This window comes from Cetorhinus maximus, chromosome 14 (assembly GCF_964194155.1).
Source record: "Cetorhinus maximus chromosome 14, sCetMax3.hap1.1, whole genome shotgun sequence".
Taxonomy (NCBI): Eukaryota; Metazoa; Chordata; class Chondrichthyes; order Lamniformes; family Cetorhinidae; genus Cetorhinus; species Cetorhinus maximus.
In genome coordinates, this window is record NC_135892.1 from 66,099,745 (window position 1) to 66,126,715 (window position 26,971).

The 26,971-nt window shown below is 40.6% G+C and overlaps 1 protein-coding gene across 2 annotated transcripts in view; it reads left to right on the forward strand.

The window, feature by feature from the left end:
* The window catches only part of dusp10 (dual specificity phosphatase 10), a 38,006-nt gene extending 11,364 nt beyond the window's left edge, over positions 1 to 26,642 (forward strand). For both annotated transcript variants that reach the window (XM_078557009.1, XM_078557010.1), the window contains 2 exons: positions 18,437 to 18,805; positions 25,596 to 26,642. In XM_078557009.1, coding sequence (XP_078413135.1) covers positions 18,437 to 18,805; positions 25,596 to 25,861 — 635 coding nt within the window. In that variant the 3' untranslated portion in view covers positions 25,862 to 26,642. The remainder of the gene's footprint in view (positions 1 to 18,436; positions 18,806 to 25,595) is intronic.
* The last annotated feature ends 329 nt before the right edge of the window (positions 26,643 to 26,971 follow it).

A 26,971-nucleotide genomic window follows, 5' to 3' on the forward strand; every position in this document is an offset into this window, starting at 1 on the left:
CCATATGCTTTGACAATAGCTGACAGCTTATGATTCCCTTTGTGTACAAAAGTTTGATAGAATTTATAATCCAGAGCTGATGGAATATTCCTATTTCTGGGGTTTCTAAATTAATTAGCTGTAACCAATACTAAAACAGTACAAGCTCTCAACTTTTAACAAAATAGGAAATTATTTGTAACATAAGTTTTAAAGTGTGCCAGGGAGCTTTCATTGTGGTTCTGAAGATGTTCACTGATAGTTTATCTGTCAATCAATGCAATGCTTTGTTGCTTTACAGATATTCTAGATTTAAATTCATGCTTGCTTGCAGCTACTAGGGTCAGTTAATTCATCTATAAATGCATAGTTTAAATGGTGCAGCTTTAAAACAAAATGTAAATTAAGTTGGATTTATACGAAAGTCTTCTGGAAGACTGAGGCATAGCAGGACATTGTTTGCTATGAGATCTCGTTGCAGAAATGGCCATAAATTGCCAAGTCAACTACTTTACTTATAAATATGTTTAAATACAGCTTGCATTGCCCCAGGTATGCTATGGAAGTCTGGGAGAGGGGGAAAAGAACTTTTCTACTGAAGCAGGAATTATGCCCAAAATTGACCCTCAATGGCTGTTGGGGTTGGGGGGGGTGGGCGGTGGGAGGACAAAAAAAGCCTCAAGTAGAGACCTGTTGGCTATAAAACCTGATGTTCCTTTAAAGGACCAACAGGTTTTATAACCATGATAGTAGCGGAGGAACGAAACAATCTGGATGAAGAGGGTGATGGCTAGAAATGGTTGAGGAAATGTGGAGGGAGCTGAAGCTGAACCTGGGCCTGTGTGTCTGCTTAAGAGGTACAAAGCAGCAGGTGAGGGGCTGTTTGGTTCACAATCAACGACCCATCAAAATTATGCTTCTGCACATAGAGGTAGGTGACTGTGGCTACCTACTTAAGTCACATGGTTCTTTTATAATACAAGAAGAAATGTGATAATTTAAAAATGGGGAGCAGAAGCTAAGCAAAATTTAGCTGCAGGCTCCCAAGCCTGCAGACTCAAATCTGTGACTCTGCACTAAAAAGAATGTTAGATCACACTTATGTAAAGATACTGAGGAACATCTTGAGGACCAGAGATTCATAGCAAGTGCATATCAGAGAAAGACTCAATACAGGTCAGCAGTACCTGACACAAATGGCTACAACACTAAAGTCTCCATCCATCCCCTTTGACATTGACAGAAAGCCCTTCAGGACAGACGGTGCAACCAAAGTGATGTTTTGACAAATGTGCATTCAGACCCCTCACACTTGTGCTTCTCCTGACACCACAAATTCTCACTAAAATCAAAAAGAAGTGTCTTTTTGAAGAGGCTTCCAGCAGTCTCTTTTTAGTACTCTCAGCACCTAGAGCAAGTGGGTCTACCATGTGCTATGCACACTTCACCCAGCTCTCATTAAAATTTGCAACTGGGATCTTGCAACAGGTGTAGACTCTCATTTATATATTTAAACAGCTTCCCACATGTTTTGCATGGAAATAATTGGCACCAATTTAAAGAGTGAATGAGTGCGTAAGGTGCTAGTTAGCTATTTTTCAGGCCAGCAAAGTGTGGTTGGCAGTTGAAAATCACCCCTTATATTTCGGGCAAAAATTATGGACAATCAAAGCCTGGAAACTCAACCACTTCCTGGTTTGACAAGTCACAATGGAATAAGTGGATTTTTCTGGGACAACACTTTTCTTTTGCCTTTGTTATCCTCTCATTTGCATATATGGGTGGATGCATTTGCTCCTACAGACTTGGTGTTGAGCAAATGTTTTAGAATGGGAGCAACTCTAACATATCTGATTTAGTTCCCAAAATTTTGCCCTCAAGGCCACAACTGCATCATTATTTTTCCCTCAAAATTGGAGATTTTTGGGCACAATATGTTTTCTTCTTGCTAAAGTAGAGTTGTGCTTACAATTTGATCAGAAAAAAATACCCAGTTGTTACCTTTTATAAGCACAACAGTGAGATTCAGAAGAGCTACTTTGATTCAGAAGTGTTCTGCTACCTTTCTGAATAAACTGTGCCATTTCAAAGGGTTAGGAGTTTTTGGATAAACCCTTATCAAAGAGAACATTTGGTCTTTGTTTACATGTCTTGCACTATTAAAAGGTCTGTTATCAGAAGTTTTTAATATCCTGTTTAAACATTTTTCAGGTGTCACACTATCAGTGAAGTAACCCTGCTGCTGCATGAAACTTGATAGAAAATGAGTCCAGGTTATAGTGAAGGTTTAAAAAAAGTGATCCTTGATGTGGAGTTGTCAAATTTGTATAGCTCAATATGAAGTTGTGATTAATGAGTTTTACAAGACATCCTGATGTTTTGTGAAGGACAAGTGATATTTTTAAGTGAAAAATAATGATCTCCCATTGGGAAGCATCTCAGTAATTACCGAATGAGTTGGACAAAAAGCATGAGTGGACTGAATAGAAGAAAGCGGTGATCAAATTAGCCTCTATGACACCCGATTGTTTTTTTTTCTTTTTGGAGCTTTGGGTGCGGTTTTGCTTGCAAAATTGTATCACTGCACGTGCGCACATCTCTGGTTCTAGCTGACATTTTGATGAGAGCTTTGGTATGCACATAGGCAGCATCTTCCAGAAGTATGCAGAATCGGCAGATTGTGATGGTGGACTGCATGGAAAGCTGATTTGATGCCAGTGCTCCAGATAATGCCCCCTCTCAACCTTGCACAGCTGAACATGTGCTTAGCAGCATTGGGGAACTCCCCACCCACATCACACCACCATTTACATGAATTGTCAAATACTTTCAGATTAATTACTGATTGAGTTCTACTGGCTCTTGCTGCAACAGAACCAATTGGTCCCTAAAATTGGTGCGATAGTTTACATCCCTATAGACTACAGTATGACAAGGAAAATGAGCAGAGATGAGACAGAGCAGGAGGAGCTGTGGAAAACAGAAGAAGAGGATTTGGTGGGGAGGAGAAAAGGAGGGCTCACAGGAAGAGGCCTTATTACCCAGGGTGTTCAGGGATCAATTCTCCTACTTCAGTGAGGTGATTGTACAGAAACTCCTGGAATAATTTCCTTTCTGGCTGGAGCAAGCAATATCTGCAACATCTCCCATTTTGCCATCCTCTGCAAAAGTGAGGTCACTAATGTGCTGTTTCCCAAGAGGCTGAATACATTTCATTCCCTCTTGTCAGAGAAACAGGTAGTTTTGTGAGAGTTGCCAGCTTCCCCAATTTGTAGGGTGCCATTGACTGCATGTATGCTGCCTGCTTCCCCATTACTCATCTAGAATCAGATTGCCTGGCAGCTCTTGAGGTCAGGACTTCCTATCCCTGAGGGACGGAAGTCCCACTCTCGGCTCATTAAGGCCAGCTTCAGCGTATTATCGCTGCAGGGCAGCCTTTTTTAAAGTCGGATGGCTCAAGACCAATTTTTCTACAATTGGGTGTGGGGGAGGAGAGCAATATGCTTCCTGTAAAGTTCACACTGCAGTGTCAGTACCTGAAATGGTTGCGAGCGTCAGTACAAGTGACTACTGCCTTCACGCTTTTCCAGTTCTTGCTCCTCCAGCACAGCTTGGTCTGATTGCAGTCCTTCGGCATCTGAAGGAGGGAGGCCCAAAGATAGGGTTTAGGTGAGGAGAGGGAAGGGATAAAGCAAGAGGTGCCTGCTTTCACTATCTGTGGCTTGCAAATCAGTGTGTAGGATGAAGGGAAGTGGGATGTAAAGAGGAGGATTAGGTTATAAATGCTATTATCCTTGCTTCTTTTAGCCTCATTGTTGGCCAAGATCTCAGCAATGGATGCTCCAATGATCGTGCCCACAGTCTTCTCCATTGGACTTTAGTCATGCAGCACTCCCCACCCCCCTTTTTGTTAGGTGCTGCTGTCTCCTTTTATGCACCACCTTGCCTTGAGAGAGGGAAATGTGTCACTGTGTGTGGTGCAAAGTGTTTGGGTGATGTGACATTTTTATGGTTGAATAGCTGGCAGTGTGTGCAAGTTGTGAGATGGGGATGTGTGGCTTGAAGCAGAACTAAGTGTATAAAGGTGCAGTGGAGCTACGAGTGTGAGGTCGGAGTCATGACTGATAGAGAGGGTGTGGTGCATTGAGAGCAACGTGTGAAGTTAATGCAGCAGTTGATGTGAAATAGCATTTGAATTCACTAATCTTGACCGCTTCTGAGGCATGAAATTTCTTGCGGCACTGCATCCAGGTCATTGGAGCTAGACATCTGGTATTGACCACCTCACATATCTCTTCTCAATGCCATTACACGGTTTGTCCGATTCCTAGAGCCTCCTCGTCTCTAATGGATAGAGGACTGCTGCCCTCCTGTTGATTTCCTCCACCGAGGCATCCGGTATCAGGGAAGCTTGGAGCACATTCTCTCCCCTGCACCTTAATTCTGTGTTCTAACATAAGACTTGGGAGCAGGAGTAGGCCATTCACCCTTTGAGCCTGCTCCACCATTCAATAAGATCGTGGCTAATCTGGTTGTGGTCTCAGCTCCACTTTCCTGTCTGCCCCCCATAACCCTTGGCTTCCTTGTCTAACAAAAATCTATCTAATTCCGCCTTGAATAAATTTAAAGACCCAGCTTCCACTACCTTCTGAGGAAGAGAATTCCACACTCTAATGACCATCTAAGAGAGAGAAATTCTCCTCATCTCTGTCTTAAAAGGGAGACCTCTTATTCTTAAATAATGTCGCTTCATTCTAGTTCCCTCACAAGAGGAAACATCCTCCTCGTATCCACTCTATCCAGTTACCTCAAGATCTTATGTTTTACCTCTCATTCTTCCAAACTTCAATGGGTATAGGCCTACCTGCTCAGTCTTTCTTCGTAACCTTCGCAGGCACCTCATTCCCAGGAATGAGTCGAGTGAACCTTTTCTGAATTGCTTCTAAAACAACTATATCTTTTTTTTCAAATAAGGAGACCAAAACAGCATGCAGTATTGCAAGATGTGCTCCCGCCAAGGCCCTGTACAGCTGCAGTAAAACTTACCTACTTTTATATTCCATTCATCTTGCAATAAATGCCAACATTCCATGTGCCTTCTAATCACTTGCTGTACCTACATACTAACTTTGTGATTTATGTACCAGGGCACCCAGATCCCTCAGTATCACCAAGTTCTGTAATCTCTCTCCATTTGCTGCTTTTTGCCAAAATGGACAAGTTCACAATTACCCACCTTATACCCCAACTGCTAAATCTTGGCCCACTCACTTAACCTGTCTATCTCCCTTTGCAGACTCTCTACCTCCTCTCGACAACTTACTCTCCTACCTATCTTGGTTTTATCAGCAAATTTAGCTACCATACATTTGGTCCCTTCATCAAATCATTGATATAGATTGTAAATAGTTGAGGTCCCAGCACTGATTCCTGTGGCACTCCACTACTTACAGTTTGCCAATCTGAAAAAGACCCATGTATCCCTATTTTCTGCTTCCTATCAGGTAACCAATCCTTTATCCATGCTAATATGTTACCCCCTACACCACGTGTTCTTATCTTGTTTAGTAACCTTTGTGGTACCTTATCAAATGCCTTTTGGAAATCCAAATACACCACACCTAGCGGTTCCCCTTTATCCACCTAGACTATTACTTCACCACAAAACACTAACAGATTATTTAAACACTATTTCCCTTTCATAAAGCCTTGTTGGCTCTGCCAAATCACATCATGGTTTTCTATGTATCCTGCTATAACCTCTTTAATAATGGATTCTAGCACTTTCCTTATGACAGGCGTTAGGCTAACTGCCCTATTGTTTCCTGCTTTCTGCCTCCCTCCTTTCTTGAATAAAGGTATTATATTAGCTATTTTCCAATCCACTGGGACCCTTCTGAATCTAAGGCATTTTGGAAGATTATAACCAGTGCATCAACTATCTGTGCTGCCGCTTCTTTTAAGACCCTAGGATGAAGGCCATCTGGTCCTGCGGACTTGTCAGCCTTTAGTTCTAATAGTTTTCCTAGTCCCTTTTGCCTGGTGATGGTGACTGTCTTAAGTTCATCCCTCCCTATCAGCTCTTGATTTTCAATTATTTTTGGGAAGTTTTCTAAGTCTTCTACTGTGAATTCAGACACAAAATACCTGTTCAACGCCTCTGCCGCTTCTTTGTTTTCAATTATCAATTCCCCAGACTCTCTCTAGAAGACCTACATTAGCTTTAGTTTTTTTTTCCCTTTTCAAATACTTGTAGAAACTCTTACCATCTGTTTTTATATTACTAGCTGGCTTTCTCTTATATTCTGCTTTCTACCTTTTATTGTCTTTTTAGTCATTCTTTGCTAATTTCTAAAGTCTGTCCAATCCTGTGACTTGCCCCTAATCTTTCAAGATTTGTACAGTGTTTCTTTCAATTTAATACTATCCTTGACTTCCTTATTTAGCTTCAGATGATGCATCCTCCTCAAAGAGCATTTCTTTCTCACTGGGATAAATCTTTGCTGAGAGTTATTAAATACCTTATAAGTCTGCCACTGCAGGTCTACTGTCTTACCTTTTAACCTAGTTTCCCAGTTCACCTTAGCCAGCTCTGCCTTCATACCCTCATAGTTACCTTTATTTAAGTTTAAAACACTGGTCATGGAACTACACTTCTCAATTTCAAACTGAATATGACATTCTATCATGTTGTGATCACTGTCACTTAGAGGCTCCTTTACCATGTGGTTATTGATTAATCTTGTTTCATTGCACATTACCAGGTTTATGGTGGCCTGCTCCCTCTACCATGTACTACTTTAAGAAATTGTCCCAAAAACACTGTTATGAACTCCTTTTTCAGGCTACCATTGCCAGTCTAATTCTCCCAATCTACATGTAGATTAAAATCACCCATGATTATTAAGGTATCTTTCTTATATGCATTATTATTACTTCCTGTATGCTCTGTCCTACAGCATTACTACTGTTAGGGGGCTTATAAACTACTCCCACAAGTGACCTCTTAGCTTTACTATTTCTTACCTCCATCAAAACTGATTCTACATCCTGATCTTTCAAGCTAAGGTCATCCCTCAGTACTGAAGTAATGTCATCCTTAATTAACAGAGCTACCCCACCGCCTTTTCCAAGGTTCATGTCATTCCAATATGTCAAATACCCTTCAACATTTAGGCCCCAACCTTATTCATCTTTCAACCTTGTCTCTGTAATACCTGTCAGGTCATATATATTTATCTCTGCCTGTGCTAAAAATTCATTCCTTTTGTTACAAATGCTGCACGCATTCAGATAGAGGGCCTTAAACTTTGTTTTAACTATTTTTGCTATCTTTGGCCTTATCTGCTGATGCACTCTTACGATTGCATGCTCTGTCCCTTCCTGTCACTCTCTGGTAATCATTACCCAGGTTGCTTCCCTGCTCTATTACTGTGTTGTTTCTCTTTACTATATTTCCTCTCACATGATCCCTTGTCCCCACTATTTAGTTTAAAGCCCTTTAAACTGCCCTAGTCATGCGATTTGACAGAACACTGCTCCCAGCACAGTTCAGATGAAGACCGTCCTAATGATACTGTTCCCACCTCAGTACTGATGCCAGTGTCTCATGAATTGAAACCCGTTTCTCCCACACCAATCTTTGAACCATGCATTCATCTCTCCAATCTTATTTACCCTATGCCAATTTGATCGTGGCTCAGATAATAATCCAAAGATTATTATCCTTGAGGCTCTGCTCTTTAATTTAACTTTTAGTTGCTCATGCTCCTTCAGCAGAACCTCTTCTAGTCCTGCTTATGTCATTGGTTACCTACATGGGCCATGACAACTGGATCCTTCCCCTTTACTGCAAGTTCCTCTCCAGCGCAGGGCAGATGCCTCAAAACCTAGCACTGGACAGGCAACACAGCTGTCTGTCGTCTGCAGAGAACTGTGTCCATCCCCCTGACTATGCAATCCCCTACTATCACTACATTCCTATTTACTCCCCCCACTTGAATGGCTTCCTGTACCACAATGCCCTGGTCAGTTAGCTCACCCACACTGCAGCTTCTGCTGTCATCCAAACAAGCTAAAAGTACCTCAAACCTGTTGGACAATTGCAAGGGCTAAGGCTCCTGCACTCCTGCCCTCTGGTTGCCCTTACCTGCCTCACTTGCAGTCACCCTCCTGTCGTGAACACTGCCCAAGTCAGAAGACCCTATCTGAAGGGGTGTGACCGCCTTCTGGTGCAAAGTACCCAGGTAACTTTATCCCTCTCTAATATATTGCATGGTCTATAGCTCTGCTTCCAGCTCAATGACGCTGAGCTGAAGATTCTCAGACACTTACTGCAGATATGTTTTCCTGGATACTTTGACTTCCAGGAACACTCAAATTCTTCAGTCACAACACATCACCTGCCCTGCCACCCTTAATGCATTTTAATTAACTAATTAAATACATAAAATTAAATGATTATTTATTTTCCTCTTATTTTATTCAGTGCCTCTCCTTACCACCACTTACTGTACTAATTTAAACTTTAGTAATAGAATAGACCTTTACCATTAAAAAATTATTTTAAAATTTGTTTTTCTAATTTCCAGCCATTTACACACCCATTCCAAGATCAGTTGCTCACCAGCCAATTAACTTGGGGCTTTCCAGTGATGTCAATATTCACTTATTTTCAAACTGTAACTCTCGGCTCTCCTCCCAAAGTCTTGCTGTTTTAACCTCTGTACCGAAGTCTCCCTGTGTTCTCCTTGTTCATGCTCTCTTCTGAAGACAGTTCTAGCATCTACTTCACCCAGAGTGCACCTCCCTTTTGAGGTTCAGGCTGGCTTCAAGTAATACAGCTAGCTTTAAGTGGTACTAGTGTTGCACAAACTTGGGCCCCCTGCTGAGACATGCAACCATTTGACAGCATATTAAGCACTGGCTGCAATTAAGCAGGCAGTGTGAAGTTTGTGTTACCTGTAAGGGAAGTAACAGATGCAGCTTAATTACACATTGTGACACCTGTGTCTGTTTTGGACACAGTCTAATTTTGAGGCCAATGAAGTTTCATACCAAGAAGTGTAAAGTATTGAATATAGGAAGGGAAAATAGATGCAACACGTACTCCATAAATGGTAGTGAAATAGCTAAGGATGAAACCGAAAGAGACCAAGAACACTTAGTAGCATCGACGCAAAACAAAGCAGCAATCAACAAAACCATTGGAAAGTTGAAACAGTAGATTCTTTGTCGGAGCAGGTTGTGATCAAACCTTAGATGGTTCTGGTCAGACCAGACCTTGAGCACTGCATCCTGTTGTGGTCACCAAGGCACAAGGTTGTTATTTGGGCACTGGAGACAATGCAGGGTAAGAATCACAAGTCTGAATATTCGTGTCAGGGATTCGAGTTATTACGACTAAGAGTTGGAATTTTCAGTTAGAAGAGATACCTGATAGGTCATTGGAAAAGAAAGCCAATTCATCTATTATTACCTGACCTACGCTATTACAAAATTCCACGCCCCCAGAGAGTGATCAATGTAATAATCATTCAGATCGAGCTACAAACCATGGAATCAGAAAAAATGCAATGGAATGCTGCTGCAAAAAACTATGATCTTTCTGGATGAATTAAGGTATCCCTAATTATTTTATGATCTTTTTTTTAACTGTTAAGCCTCTGAGTATGAAGCTGAATCAGAGCCCAAAGCACTGTTCCACCTATTGGTAACAGTCTGGTTTCCTAGTTGACTAGTTCCTAATCTCGGCTGAGCCATTATGGGGGCTAATTAGTAGGAGCTAGGTGCTTTCCTACAATACAGAAGGAAAGTTTTATTACTATTCATTCCCTGGGACATAGAGGGTAAAGCCGATATTTATTTCTAATCTTTTTCTGTCCAGAGAAAGTGACGGTGGGCCTTTTTGAGCCAATGTAGTCTATGTCATAAGGATGCTCCCACAATGCAGTTACACAGGGAATTCCAGGATTTTGATCCAATGATGATTAGGGTTCAATGATGTACCTCCAAGTCAAGATGGTGTATTATTGGAAGGTTTTTTTATTCATTCTCGGGATGTGGACTTCACTGGCTGGGCCAGCATTTATTGCCCACCCTAGTTGCCCTTGAGAAGGTGGTGGTGAGCTGCCTTCTTGAACTGCTGCAGTCCATGTGGTGCAGGTTCACCCACAGTGCTGTTAGGAAGGGAGTTCCAGGGTTTTGACCAAGCGACAATAAAGAAACGGCAATATATTTCCAGTCAGGATGGTGAGTGACTTGGAGGGGAACTTCCAAGTGGTGGTGTTCCCATCTATCTGCTGCCCTTGTCCTTCTGGATAGTAGTGGTCGTGAGTTTGGAAGGTGCTGTCGAAGGAGCCTTGGTGAATTCCTGCAGTGCATTTTGTAGATGGTATAAACTGCTGCTACTGTGTGTCGGTGGGGAGTGAATGTTTGTGGATGTGGTGCCAATCAAGCAGGCTGCTTTGTCCTGGACGGTGTCAAGCTTCTTGAGTGTTGGAGCTACACTCATTCAGGCAAGTGGGGATTATTCCATCACACTCCTGACTTGTGCCTTGTAAGTGGTGGACAGGCTTTGGGGAGTCAGGAGGTGAGTTACTCATCACAGGATTCCTAGCCTCTGAGGATCATGTGAACTTGGAGGTGATGGTGTTCCCATGATATTGCTGCTCAAGTGGTGGCAGCGATTATGGTGCTAGTAGCTGCTGTAAGAGTAAACTCAATGGCCTGGATGAGGTTCCATTTCCAAAAAAAAATTAAATAAATTTCCAAAACCAAACATATACATTTTGAACTGAAGCAGTTTGAGTTCATCACCACAGTTGCTGTCAAAAAAAAGTTACTACATCCAGTTCGACCCACAGCAATTAACTTCTTTCAATATACAACTTTACAGACTGATAGATGGCAAACTGCCTGAAATGGAAGTTTTATTAAAATAAGGTTTTTGATTGCTTATCAATGTATCCTATCATATATTGTGTTTATGCTGTCACCTGCTGCCATCATCCAACATTAGGTGAAACTGCATTTTCATGAGTATCATATCACAGGCAGTTATTTTCTTTTTAAATTAAATCAAATGTTGTGAGCCCATTTGGGAATTGGGGCAAGGACGAGGTTATTGTCTTGCAGCAGGATCATCCAATAAGCACAATGTTTTAGGCTGGGAGTCCATTTTCAATCATGTCCAAAACAATACTCTTAGTGGGTCTTTTAGCACATACAAAATTGTTTTTATTTTGAAGATCAGTTCTGGTCTCCAGTCCGAACCCTAACTGCTTGTGTGCATAAGGTACCAGTTGCTGGTTCTGTGAGCATGAACTAACAATCTTTGTACCAAAGATTAAAGCAGATTTTAAATCAACAGCCATTAGCTCAGAGGACTTCATTAAAATTTCCACAATCAAAGCAAGCTAATCCATTTTGTTTATTACTCTCCAGCTATATTTCAAATACCTTTTCAAGGGAAAAGCTGTCAAATGGGTTATTTTGACAGGGTCAACATTTTATGACATTAGTCCATAGTATTTACATTGTTACCAAATAGCTGTACTTCGTATATGTTCAATTTTGGTCACTGAAAGAAACTTCCTTTCCAATAATTAATTCAATGCTCCTCATTTGCTAAATATACTCTTCATTTGATCATGAGCTCAGGGAAAATTGTTTATTTACATTGAATTTTTAGATAAACCACCAGGATTGGTGGGTTATAGCCAAAATATTGTGTGTTGTCTTTTGATAGCTGAGTGCTTAGGTAGGCAAGCCAAAAAAGGTTAATTTCCCCTTCAATAGCAATCTTATTGGAATTGTATGGTGATGATAAGTATTAACGTATTATGGAGCTGTGCTCCCAATCTGAACCACATTAAGGAGAGGAGGAGAGAAAAGTGAAAGGGAGAATTGCATGTGAGGAGCTCAGAGTGCTACCTTCATAGTCAGTGTGTGAGGCATGGAGGGGGTTGGGGTGCATTCATGAAGGCCTATTCAGTCACAAGCTGGCAAAGGAAAAGGAGCAATAATAACCTTTTCCAAATACCCCAATTCAAATTAATGTAAAAGGAAAATCAGCATGAACACAATAGCAATCAGACCCCATCAATAGTCCTCTCAATCCAAATTAACTGCAGCTGTAACCTGAAATCATAAGCAAAATTTATTATACAATTGTATTAAAAATGTTTTTTTTTGTCTTTGAAGCAGCAGAATGTGATCTTTTATTTTACAGCTGTGGTATAATCTGGGCAAATTTCCTGCGTTTCAAGGGCTTTATCTATGCACATTGTGTCACTGGTTTTATAGCTCATGGTTTGATAATGAATTGATCTGTGTTTTGTTCATTTTTGTTTTTTGTTCATTTATTAAGGTAAAATATAATCTGGATTTGACTCCCAAGTGTGTTTTTCTTACTGTTTTGTGTATCCTCATCCACGGTGAAGTACTGAGGTAGCTTTAAAACAGCCTATAAAACACGCTTTCAGGGAAATCAATGGTGGAGAAGTGAGAACAATGTGTAGGTGCAGCTTCCAAATTTGGACCAATTCCACACGACACTCAAATTAAAATTTAAGTCAGATACTTGGGGCTAGAAATTGGTCTACATTAAGCCCATTTTTCAGGAGTAAAATGGGCATGAATACTACCAATTTAGCAGTGGTGTGGGTTGCACCCAATTTGAGCAGGCTTTGGTCCCACTGCCAAATTCATGGGGCTCATTCTTTCAGAGAGAGTAAGGGGCCAAGGCTTCAAATGTGTTAGGCCTTTTGAAAGTGGAAATTAGTGGCCTAACACTTGTGAAAGAACACCTTAGACAAATTCTGCCCCATCCAGGGTTCTTCAGGTCACCAATGACGAGTATTAGATGTGTTTTTTTTTCTTCAAGAAGCCACAGGAGTCGTGATCAGTTATCCATTAGCCCCTTCCAACCACACCCTCCCTCACTGCCAAGGCACCTGCATGAGGGACGCTGCCAGCCAGGCATGCCACCCGAAATTGATGCCTCCTGATGCGCTGCTTGGTGAGGCCTAACCCAATTATTCGGGTGAAATCAGATGACTAATTTCCATTGATCCTCTGGCCTTTTGCTTCAAGCGCAGGGTGTCTGGAGTCAAAAATGGGAAACTAACTCATTTCTACCCCTTTGATATTTGTTACAAAAATATGTATTGTATTAGGATTCTAATTGTCATAGTAATGATTTTCTGTGGGCAGTTAATTTTTAGTTAACCAGGAGAGGGAAGTGGTAATGACAGTAAGGATTGGTATTTGAAACTGGAGATGGAACTCGCTGTCCTAGATGCAAACTCAATTAAAGTGGCTAAAAGGAAGGTAGATAATTAATGATAAGGGAACTAGAGATTTGGGATTCAAATGAGATGCCATGGCTATCAAAAAAGGTGAAGCAGGTCCAAAGGGGCTAATAGTTTATTATAAAGTAGTGTTGTATAATAGATAGCACTGACAACCCACAGGTGTGCCTGTGGCAATACCATTTTAGCCACCGCACTAACTTTAGTACAAAACGCCTTGTGCATTATACAGGTAAACAACATTGAAAACAAATTAATACCTTTGTATACTGATCATTTGTTAAATGTGCTAATAAAAATAATCTGGGTGCAAAAGTTGGCATCCATGACACAAAATGATGTAATTATAAATTGACCTTTCACTTTTGGAATTGCACCATATTGCAAGATAAAATGTTATAGGTAAGTAAGTGCTTTTAATGTAGCTCAACAGACTGCTGGTTTCACACTTGAGGGACTGAGTTTCCCTGACATTCTGCATAACCTTTTATTCAAGTTCTACTCGATTGGAAGGACATGGCAAGTGTTGTCCCACAAGGATCTGTGCTGGGCCCTCACTATTCACCACATTTATTAATGACTTGGATAACGCAATATTATATCCAAGTTTACCAATGACAAAAAGTTTGACTATAAAGTAAGTAGTGTAGGTGGGAACATGAAATTATAAAGAGACATTGATCAATTAAGCAAATGGGCGAAATGTGGTAGATGAATTTCAATACAGTTAACTGTAAGACCATTCATTTTGGATCAAAAAGAATAGATCCAAGGGCTTTTAAATGGTGAGAACCTGGAAACAGTAGAGGTCCAAAGATATTTAGGTACATGCTTGAGGGGCTTAATGACCTACTCCTCTTCCTATGATTAATTTATGTTAATTCCTAACTATTCCTATTGTAATTGTTTGGTGAGCTATCATTTCACTTTCTACCTTTTTATATTTTGGTTTTATTATGTGATTTAATATTTTATCACTAATTGAAAAATGAAGGTGAATAGCTCAGAACACCAGCAAGGTTGAAAAGCTATGTAGACCAGGAAATAATGTTTAGGTGAGGTTACATTTGGGTTTGACAAGCCTGTGTGATGAAGGAAAACGGAGAGGTGAATATATTGAACTGGTATGTGGTTGGGTGTTAACTCGACTTCAATCTTTTTAATCACTTTGTAAATGGGATTGCATGTAATAATTTCCCTACTGAACACTTTCACAGTTGATTAGTTAAATTATTAACTCTTTTTCATAAATCCATACCTAATTGCATTTTAACCCTTTAGAACTGTAGCTGTAAAAAGAAGAAAAATTGAAGTGGATAAGCATTTGAATATATAAACTCCTGAGCGTACAAATAGATAAAGCCATTAAAAAAGATCGTCAAAATTTTGGGTTTTATAAATCCAAGTAAAGAAGTGATGATAAATTTGCACAAACCATTGTTCAGGGTACAGAGATTTGTGCCCCATTATAGAAACTTACCAGGATGATGCAGCAATGAAAAACTATAGTTATGAAGAGGGACATGAGATGTTAGGACTATTTCCACCAAAGCAGAGAAGGCTAGGAGGAGATTTAATTGCGGTATTTTCAAATTTTGAAGGCCTTCTCTAGAGTTAATAGGAAAGGAGTATTTTCTCTGGGCAATATGTAGCAAAGGGCCATCATTTTAAAATTGCATTGAGAGTGAGGAGAGAGGTTAACAACAAAAGCACTTGCATTCATATGTTGAATTTAGTATAGAAAAATATACTAAGATACTTCACAGAGGCATAACAAAAGTGGATGCTGGGGCAAAGGAAGAGAATTTAGGAGTACTGCATAAAAAGGGTATAATGTAAATTCATTAGGATGCTGTCTAGTATGAAAAAATACAAATATGAAGAAAGGTGAGAAATTGGGGTTGCTTTCCTTAGGATAGATTATAGGCTGATTTGATAAAGGTGTGTAAAATCATGATGGGATTAAGACAGGATAGAAACAAACTGGGTGCACAAGAAACCAATGTCAGAATAGAGAATTTGAGAGGGTTGTAGTACTGGAAGAGGTTAGAGGTACGGAGGGATAAACCATAGCGATTTAAACAAAAGTTTAAAATTTTAAATTTGAGGTGTGGAAGACCCTGCAGCGTCCATTGTAGATCAGTGAAGATGGGTGATCTGGAATAGGATACAGGCAACAGAATTTTGAATGATCTGAATTAGTGGAAAAGTTACAGATTTTGTGATGGGGACAAGATAATGGCTTTGTCTTTCCCAATTTATAGTTGGTGGAAATTGCAGTGTATCTGGGACTCGATATTAGGGAAACAGTCTAACAGCACAGGCAGTGGAGGAGTCAAAACGGTAATGACGAGGCAGAGTTTGACGTCATTTGCATACATGTAACAACAGAGCCCATGGCATCAGATGATGTTCCAAGGGGTAGCATGCAGATGAGGAAGAATGAAATGGTGTAGGGATAGGATGAGAAGTATTGACAGAGATCCTCTGATTAGATAAGTAACTGTGGACCAAGCTAGGTCAGCCACATGAAGCAGGATAACACATAAGGGGTATTACAGGAGAATTGTGTGATTGGCTGACTGTGTTGAAGGCTACAGAGATTAGAAAGGTGAGGAGGAATAGTATACCAGAAATAGTGTAATTCTTGACTTTGGTTAGGGCTGTTCTGATGATGTGGGAGGGATTGAAACTTGGAATTGTGGGAGAGTTGGTTATGGATCTGGAAAGTGACATGATCGAGCACCTTGCAGTGAAAAAGGAGGTTAGAGATGGGACTGTTAGAAGATTTTTTTTTACACAGAGGATTGTTGAAGCATATGGAAGGCTGAGATTGGCTTTTAATGGAAAACTGGATAAATATTCGAAGTGGAGAAAGCTGCAGGAAAAGTCCAAGACAGTAGGGTTAGTTTTGGGTTACTCGAGCAAGGAACTTTTAGGCTATTTGAGTTTAACCATGCATCTGCCTTTCGCCCGAACTTGGTGCACCATTTGCACACAAATAACAACAAGAGCCACTGTTAATTTGACCACAAATTACAGTCCATTGTTTCAAACGTTTAAGGGTCACAATTCCTTTTCACCTGGATGTCTACTCAGTAAATAGGGTGTCCACGAGAGTTCTTCAGTCTGACTTCACATACAAGTTAATAGGTTATGGTATTCTGCAAGTGTTCAGCAACATTTGAAAACTATTAGGAACCATTTAGAAAAATGGCAATTTGCCTGAATTGAAGTTTAAATTGACAACCACAGGAATGATCTTCATTTGCAAAAACATACCACAGAAAAGGTCACATGTTTGCTGTGTAGCCTTAAGTTTACTAAAGGCTTTCATTGAAGGTATCCAAGAAACCTAAAACCACAGAACTGACTGCCTTTCTATGTTCTGAAAGCAATCCTGTGTTACAAGCACTGCCCATGTTGTGTACACACTTGCAGTAAGTTGCTGTTTTCCTGACCTGGGGAGTTCTTATAAATTTGGCCATTTCCAACAGGCAATTCTGCACTAACCAGAGTGTAACCTACATATTAGTACAGAAAAGGTTTGGGTTGAGTTATAATAAACTCGCCCTGGGTAGATTTTATTCGATTTAGAAGTAATGAGAGATTCAAAGTGGAGTGTTGATGGAGAATCTCAATGGTTACATCATACTGTAGCATTTCATATTGTATATCATGGTGCTCAGATGCTGAAATTTGTTGCTTCCCCACCCCTTGCCTGCTTGATTGACTGGTTTAATCTTTGAGGATCTTTGGGCAGAATTGGAGCCCGGAAAACCAGCTTCAAAGTATAATGGCACTGTTAGGGTCTAAACTTTGATTAATAGCCAAGAGCTATTGTAAGTTCTGAAAATGAATCTTATTACCCGGACGTTCAACAGTTCTTATTTATTCCCTGTCTGACGAGCTGTGGTGTGAGAGTGTTACGACAATATAAGAGACAAAGTAGTAAATTATTTTACCAGCAGTGGTGTTGCCATATTATAGTGTGTACAATAAAATGTAAGCCACCATGAGTTGCTTTTCTTTCTCCATTGTGATTGCCATATTGATCACCATAACACTGCAGGAAAATTAGCTGTCCAATTCTCCTAAAGACACAGAGGGCCAATTTTAGCATTCCACAAAAAGAGAGCTTGAAATCGACTGGCTCCTACACTGAGCTGGCTGATGATCCAGGTCTGGCAGAAAGGCTGGAATTGGAGGGGCGGGGGGGTGCAGATGGGGTCGTGCAAAAGCCTGCAATATGCCAGAGTATCTTGTTGGGGCCAGAAGGAGCTTTCCTACAAAAATAAAAGATGAAAATGGTTTCGGGTTCCTTTTTGAATGTGCTACTATTTCAGCCACTTCATGCTGGCATAAATGGGCGGAACTTACTCTGTGCCTAGTTATACCTCACAATTAGAAAAGGGATGCGATATGTGTCAACGGATCTACTCTGCATATTAAAAGTGGCCTGCCACCTGAAACGGGAGGGTTCTCCAAGCTGCCTACCCAAAGACTCTTACCAAGATGGTGGTGACCAGAACGCCAGTATGAGCACGGCGGGAATTAGTCCAATGCAACTACTCAGACAAGTACGTTAACACCAGCTGGGCACTGTTAAAAGTCACTACAGTGCTGCCTTTTTCCCAGTTGAAGAACCACACAAGTTATTGGGGACTAATTGTGAAACACAAAGTAAAGACCAATTACTAGCAGCGGGTTATTTTTGTTTTTAAAAGAAGTGCACAGAAGTCCATTTACAAAACTTGGTGAAATAATCGAGTAACAATAATGAAACACATATTTGCAGTTGGATAAATATTTGAAATGGAGGTAGATAAGGGTTGTGGAAAGAAAGCAGGGCAGTGGGATTAGTTCTGGATTGCTCTAAAGAGCAGGCAGAAACACAGTGCACCAAATAGTCTCCTTCTTTGCTACATACTTTTATGGCCAGTGCATGGTGCCTCAACAGAAGAACTATTAGATTTGTTTGACATTTGATTATTGTAAAAAGAAAGAAAATATTGCCTGACTACCCTACTTGACAGTAATGTGAATTATTTAGTTTAGCACAGTGCAGTTGAGGCACAAAAGCAATGTTCTGGAATTCTGCAAGCAGCTAACTAACTGTGTTCTATTTTTTTTTCTCTTCATAGGTGGCCACAGCAGTTTCAAACAACATCATGAGAATCTCTGTGATCATTCTCTGCAGCTTCAGGAGTGCCCAGATGCAGGGGCAGCCTCAGCAATTCCAACACAGCTACCTCAGTCCATCCCCACTACCCCTGACATTGAAAATGCAGAGCTGACGCCCATCCTACCCTTCCTGTTTCTAGGAAATGAGCAGGATGCTCAGGATATAGAAAAAATGCAGCGGATGAATGTTGGCTACATCATCAACGTAACTACCCACCTGCCTCTTTATCATTACGAGAAAGGTATCTTCCATTACAAACGGCTACCTGCCACTGATAGCAACAAGCAGAATCTCAGGCAATACTTCGAAGAGGCCTTTGAATTCATTGGTAATTTTCTTTTCAATATATACTGCTTCTCACCCTCTTAAAACTAAAGTATATTCTGTGTTTCTGTTGACAAAAACCTTTTTATGACAATGTGCAGTTCAGACGGTGGTTTGGAAAGTTTGCAGCTGCTTTAGTGTAATATAATTTGCTGTCAAATTAGTTACAAACTATTAATATTCTGGGGTTGTAGACTCTCAGCCTATAAATCTGGAGAATAAATGAGTCAAAATGAAGTGTAAATGTGACTTTAGGCCAAAAATCCAACTGCAATAAATCTGGAATTTCACCCCTCCAGTCCCCTACCCCCAACCTTTTCCACCTATATTTAAATTTCTATTGAATACAGATTCCTAAGTTGATTTTTGGTTCTGCTTTTTTTTTTCTGACCTCTTAAATGGAAGGGAGCTGTTTGCCTTTTATAACCCAAGCAGTAACAAATTTTCCAGTGCAGTACATATGTTCTTTGGACCAATGTTGTTACTGCTCCTGTAAGCAGCCTTTGTGCCCTACTCTATGGGAGTTGACTAACACTGACCTATATCCATTTTTGTGGTTTCACATTCCGAGACATAACAGTCATATCCCTCTGCGATCTGGACTGGATTTGCATCTTTCACTTTCTCTTGAGAGCAGATCAAGCAAACACTTGGTGAAATGATGCCTGGTACAAATCAGCAAGCTGCTATATTTCACAAGTAAGCATAAATGGATTTGCTGGGCCAAATTTTCAACTAATCGTCCCAAATGATACAGCGGGATCTGTAGTTGATCAGAAACCCGTTGGAATCTGTAGCGGGCTTTGCACTGACTCTCTAACTGACAGCACCCATGAGCAGCAGGAACAACACCAGCAACAGCACCAGCTGTCTTCTCCTTTGCCACGTGCCACTCCACAGTGCAGAGATCCGACTCCAAGGTGGCAAGACTCCCAAACATAGGGTTTACAAGTAGAGGATCAGCCCTCTCAATGTGTGTTAGCACCAATGCCTCAGAAGGCTTTCACAGCAGATTGTTACAGCCTCCTGGAACAAAACCTCCTTCCCAGGGATTTCCCAACCCATCAGAGCAGGTGAGTGGGATGACCCACCAAATCTGTCAAAGGAAGGATTTTTAATTAAAGGGGCCCCAACAGGGGTTAATGTAGCTGAACTGTACATTGATCCCTGTGGCTTCAGCAACCACAAGTATGGAAAGGAGGATCTGGAGGGTTCCACCACCACCATTCCTCCTCCCTCCCTCCACCAATAGAAGATCTTTGAGGGCCTGAAGTGAGGCGATCTTCCCCAGGGACAGGTGGAAAAGACCAGCCTCTCCAAACAGGCAGGCTTGGATGAAAGAGGATAAAGAGATCAGCAGTAGGAATTTGCTTTCTCCATGCTGGAAGCTCGACAACAAAAGGACCCAGGATCTCAGGAGGGCAAGATGGGTGAATGGCATAACACTTTTGGGTGTCAAGCCACACACTAACTTCCCTAGCATTCTCCTGCGCAGCACACCTTTATAGCCCCACTCATTCGTCTCTCTGCAGGCACCTCGCATCCCACCTAGACAGCTAACCTCAAGCTTACTGGAGGTCAGCCCTCCAGTGATAGGCACCTTAATGGCCACTGGCATGACATGCCCACCTAGTCCACCACGAAGGATGTCTTGTTCCACGAGGCTGCAGATGTCAGCAATGACCTGCCAGGAAAGCATAAGGCACTAGCACTTACATGTGTCAAGAAACCTGAGTCTGTGCCTGTAGACCCTGTGTCATGGGTCTCGCCTCCTTGGAGATGGATCTCAGTGTCCATCCCCTCTGCCCTTTGGAGCAGCAGGTGGCTGAGGAGAAGGCAGCAGATGATGTTGCTGCTGTTCTGCTGCTCCTGATGCTGTTGCTTGTCTTGCTCGTCCTGTCCCTCAACAAAGGTCAAGGGTCCTGCTGCATATGTTGTTATCTTGCTGCAATGAAGATTGACAGCAGGAAGTTAAGATTAAGCTAAGTATACTCCTAGGCAGTAACACTCAAATGTTGGCACTGACACTCAGGGCCAGATTTTCATCTTTGAGGCTGGAAGTGGGAGTGGGGGAGATTTCCTGACATTGTGATCCCACCTGTTACCTAGCATTGCTCGCTGATGCTATTTGCATTTGGCAGAGGCAGTGATGGCCTGGAGTCAGGCTGTGCCGACCTGGCCAGGTTAAAAGTCCCACCTATGTTTACTGAGACATGGGCCCAGATTTGGAGATGAGGCTCCCTAATCCTGAGCACCTCATTCCCACTCTATACTCCCCTCAGCACCCCCATAGCCCCAAAACCCCTATAGGTAGAATTCGTGAGGCCTAAATAACATTGGAAAGCCTTTGAGAAGCTCATAAATCTGTCAAAATGAACATTACTTGAAAATCCACTTAAACAATCATTATCCTCGTAACAGCTCATAAGTGTATCAAAATGACAGCTATGTTGTCAACCCCTGCTGAGCAGAATCCAGTAGTGAGTTGGAAGTCAGCTAAGCATTCATAATGAAGTTCCACTGAACAAATATGTCAACAAACCTCCTTGTGCAGAATCCATTAAAGCCTTTGAACACAGCCAGAAGCTCAGTCATCTGCCAAGGCTTTGAAACGGCCAAACAGACGCCTGAGCTGAACCTCAATTGGGGGGGGTGGGGGGGTTGGAAATCAAAGCCAGGGGGACATTGCACTCTTTCGCACATCAGATATGGTTTTCACAATTGTAAAATGGAGCATAAAACTTACTCTAATGCATTGCATCTGAATACTTTTTCACTTCCACAGTGATGTCCTGTCTCTTGACAGCTTTCCAGTTGTCATGGTTCCCATCTTCAAACTATGGTTCATGACACTTCTATGCTGGTATGACTCATCACCTACCAAAATCGGCCCAACTCCATCACAATTGCAGAAGGTCTAAAATACCCACTTTGGCAATGTCTAGCATGTCGGTACCGCAGTGGGTGGATTCCTAACCCACACCATTACCGCATGCTGATTGAAAATTGCTGGCCTGCAATTTTTTAAGCCCACCCAAAACATAAACCATGCTTCTCCATATTAGAAAGTTGTTTTGCTTTGCTTAAAAAAAAGTCATTGAACCCTCCACCTTTCAGCATGTGGTTAAAGCTTTCAGATCTCTTTGTCTTTGTTCACCTATTTTCACATGCCCACAGCAAATTGGAGCTTAGTTCCTGATCTCGCACTAGCTACTGTCTAGGGGCAGACAAGCTGGTAATCATAAACAAAAGCAAAAATACCTGGAAAAACTCAGCAGGTCTGGCAGCATCTGCGGAGAGGAACATAGTTAATGATTTGAGTCCGAATGACCCTTCAACAGAACTAAGTAAAAATAGAAGAGAGGTGAAATATAAGCTGATTTAAGGGGGGATGGGACAAGTAGAGCTGGATAAGCTCTACTTGTCCCACCCCCTCTTAAACCAGCTTATATTTCACCTCTCTTCTATTTTTACTTAATTCTGTTGAAGGGTCATTCGGACTCAAAACATTAACTATGTTCCTCTCCGCAGATGCTGCCAGACCTGCTGAGTTTTTCCAGGTATTTTTGTTTTCGTTTTGGATTTCCAGCATCTGCAGTTTTTTGCTTTTAAGCTGGTAATCATTGCTGCTACTGCCCTCCCTATTGAACTAGCTTCACTGCAAAGCTAGACAGGAAAGGACATTGTCACCCCATTATGAATGTTTGCTGGGAGTTCTCAGTATGATCTCCCCTCTTATTCTTGATCTTCCTGGCTGACCATAGAACATCACCAGAACTTTTTACTTTGTGCGTGTGTGTAAAATAGGTGGCAACAGTTTGGTCACTGGTTATACACCCTTGGAGAAGGCCTTGTAAGATGAGCAAGAACTTTTCTTGGTAAACTCAAGAGGCGCAGACACACTCCTCCCAGGCCCCACAAGGAAAGTCTGGGTCCATACTACCCTGGCCACCGTAAGTGGCCAGATCTCCCTGCATTGGCTTACCTTGGTATTATCAAGCAGCATGCTGGCTGTACAGTTTTGCCATTGTAGAAGCCAGCCACATGACTCTTGATTTCCATTTTGGGTGTGCATCTGGCTTGTATGACATAAATGAGGCCCAGGAGTTTAACATTTCCCAGACCTAAAACTGATATCTGGGGAGGGTTAATGCTCACCTCCACCTGTCCAAAACCCACTCCCACTTAAAATGTGCTTTATCTTAAAAATAAAGACAAAATGCTTCAGACAAAATTTCTGTTTATTTTTGTGGCCTGCACAATGTTAAGATAGAATTTCCAATTTCTGGTCACAGCTGATGGCATGTGAGGCACTCATCACTGGTGAGGACTGGTGCATTTCACCCAGTTGCACTATATCCAATGTATTTGAAATTATTTTGAACTTCCTCTAATGCATACTGTTAATAATTTCACTTTCTGCTCGAAAAATTGGATTGGATACTAAAATGTATTTTTATAATCTTTCATTACTATCCTCCTATGACATGTGGATATCTTTAGAAATGGAAGTTGTTGGAAAAAAGCAGCAAAATATTTCCTATAGGAATGATTAGTTTTGCAGTTAGCCTGCAGTTATCATACCTTCTGTAGTGGTGCGGATCACATTTTCTACTCCAGATGGCCCAGAATTGGCTTCGCCCTAGCCTATCCTATGAAGGATTTCAGCAGTACTACATTTTACTATTTTTAAGCTTGTTTTTACATTCTGACGTATTGGCAGTTACAATGTTTTACAGCTCTTAAGTGCAGCTCAATTATTGTTAATAAAAATAGTCTCTTATGAGTTGCATACTTGACAAGTCCAAATATTTGGGGAAACCCAATTGTAAAATTACTGTAGCAACAGAGTTCAGGAACTGGTATTAATATTCAGTCAGATTCTCGAAAGATGGCTTATAGTTTTTGCATTGCTTCACATTGAATACAGAGTCCCACCTCATGGACGGGAGAGTGTTCACCATCCATCTGTGCAAAATGACTGAAATCAAATAATGCCTTTATCATAGTTAACAGACTTAGTCCCTCAAAAATAATAATTAATCCTTTAGTTTGTATTTGATCCTATAATACTGATTTGATATTTAGTGTCCAAGCGATTGTAGTTAGGTTGTTTTGCAGGGCTTGCTTCAATCTTGCTGTGTATCAGAAAATATTATTTGTTTCTTCAACATTTAACCCAGAGTTTGCCATTCCAATGAAGTTTTAAAAAAATCAATCTTTCAAAGTTGTAAGACAATTCAGACCATGTAAAATATCCTGAATGTCTTACTATTTCATTTACATTAATGGGAAGGAATATAGAATAAAGCCTGCACCTGTGGCTAGCTGTAGACTACCTATGTAGTGTTGCTGCAGAAACTCTTTTAACAATCAATGCAGCAGCAAATGTGCAAAATAATTGCAAGCTCAATAGAAATTTCTGAAAGTTCACATCATATATAAAGCTGTGTTAAGCACCCTGAAGCACCGATCCAGAAGATTGCTTCTTTGGTAGTGTTTGTGGCACTTCCACTGCTTTTATCAGCTAGCACCTGTGATCATTGATGTTCGCAACTGGGCAGCTGCATACAAAATCCAGGATTGATTATATTTATTGTGCTCAAGTGGACTGTTTGATCTGTCATTCACTCAGTCTACCAAGTGCCTTGGATTATCTAGCACTGTTTATGAACCTCTCTTTGATTATTGGAAGTAGTAGATTTTACATAGCATAGGTGATCAGAAATCTTAGGATGATGTCGAGCTTTAGATTTTAAGAGTGAGTTCTGTTGTCATTTCAACATATGCTAAGGTATTTCTTTAGCCATAAAACAAATACATCCTAATTGGTTCAGTGCTCTGTGCACACATACACAGGAAGTTCTTTGTTCAGGCCTTTTAGAAATTGCTTTGTGTATCCATCTAGCCATATTTAAAGTTTGGGGTTTTCAATTGTTTAGAGGTTAGGAATAAATGATTTGGAGAGCAGGGGCCATATTTTGAATTCTGAGAAATTGGTGAAAAGATAAAAATACAGCATCTTGCTTGTTAAAGATCTTGTCGAACGCCAACCATGATATTTGTAGTGAATATGTTGCAAAAATTTAAATGGAATTCCACTGTGCACTATTTTAACAGATGAATTTTATGTGAACATGGTAATGTATTTGCTACAAATATATTGTTGATATTTTACCTCTTTGCTTTTTGTTGCCTGTTCAAAAATCTCTTTCATTCATATTTCTTAAAGTATTTTCAACTTTCCAGAACCTTGAACAAAGTTCCACATGATAAACTTCTAATTAAACCAATAGCTACAGGAATTCAGAGTTGAATAGTGATAGTTTTCTATTCTTAAATGGCTTCTGACAGCTCTTATCAGATGAGTAATGTCAGTCTTGGAAGTCCCCAATCGAGTCCCACAAGGGCCAGTGTTTGAATGTCTTTTTTAGATCTAGATAAATGGTTTAGATAACACATCCAACTGCACATTTGCTGATGATGTAAGAATAGGGTGGTTGGTAGAGACAGCCATTTGCAAAATAATGTAGATCATTAGATAGATAAATAGAAATAGAACTTTAAATTTCAGTCTTGAATTATTATGTAAGTATATAGTTTACATAGGCAACAACAGCACACTTAGAATATGCACTGAAGACCCTTTCTCATTCCTATTATATTAATCACTCTTCAGATGCTTATTCAATTTTAATTATTTTCAGTCTCGTCAAAAAATGTCGCAAGGGTGGTTGTATTCTCTGACAGGCCTGCCAACAAAGTGTAACATATTTTGTTTCCTTTGCTTTCAGAGGAAGCTCACCAGAGCAGCAAAGGGCTGCTCATTCACTGTCAAGCTGGTGTTTCTCGTTCTGCTACAATTGTTATTGCCTATCTGATGAAGCACACACGGATGACCATGACCGATGCCTACAAATTTGTTAAAGGAAAGAGACCAATTATTTCCCCAAACCTCAATTTCATGGGACAGTTGCTGGAATTTGAAGAAGACCTAAACAATGGTGTCACTCCTCGAATTCTCACACCAAAGCTGGTCGGGGTGGAGACAGTTGTCTAAAGTGACCTGGTTGACTTTTTGTAGGTCGTTTTTAAAAGTGATGTTTATCTCCCCTTGACGTTTTGAAGCGTCTTATACTATGCTGGAACTGAGAACCTAAGAAAGACTGCATTATCATTGATTGTGGAATTATACAGTTGGTGGTCTGTGCAGGTTCATAGACAGCAACAAGCAACTGGAAATGAAGGGAAGAACATGATAGTGGGTATATGGTCTGGAAATTTACCAAGAAATGTCCTTTCAACTATCCAAAGGTTGCCAAAGCAGATTGGTCACAGTGAAGGAACCCAACACGCACGTAGCTGCAACTAATCTCCACTAAGCTAATGAAGAAAGAATTGTAAAGAGAAACCTGATTATTTTGTGTGTTCAGGTCCTGTTAATGCTGGTTATATTTTTCTATGAGGGTTAAATAGAATTGTGGGAGTTGAATTTAAAATGGTCTCATCCATTACATGCCCTCTGAGGCTCATTGTGCAATAATTGATTTGTGTGTGGAATACCAAATGGATGGAGCTGGGTGCATTTTCCTTATGTAAATAGTCAGCAACATGCACCTACTCAAACTGGTGGGGGAGGGATGGGGTGCGGGGGAACTCAATGAAAAGCAATTTTTTACTTTAAATTCTGGTCACAGTACCACATGTACTGCGGCAATTTCTTTGAAACATGTTAGATCAGAATGTTAAAGAAAAATGTTATTTAATATTTTTCACACACAATCTGTGTGTTACTGTTGTCTGTGTATAATTTTGTTTATAAAAAAAAATTATGTATAACCATTTGGACTATAGTTTTGTTTCTGTGTGTCAGGTTTACTAATTACACAAAACACGCTCATCGTTGCAACTGGGACATTTGTCTGAAGTGGGCTTCCTTGAGCTGCTTCCCGTAAAATATAATGATTGTGAAGAACCTAGTATCAGGCATTTTAACTGTACACTAGACAGCCTATTGTAGGGCAAATTTTTAATAAATGTTGCATAATTCTGTTTAAGATGAACCCTCTCTAGCCCCAAAAATTCCCAATTGTTCAAGTTTATCATGGAATTGTATGGATTTTTCTTTCTCGGTGTTGTGGGCATGTAATATTTACCAGTGAGGAATCCT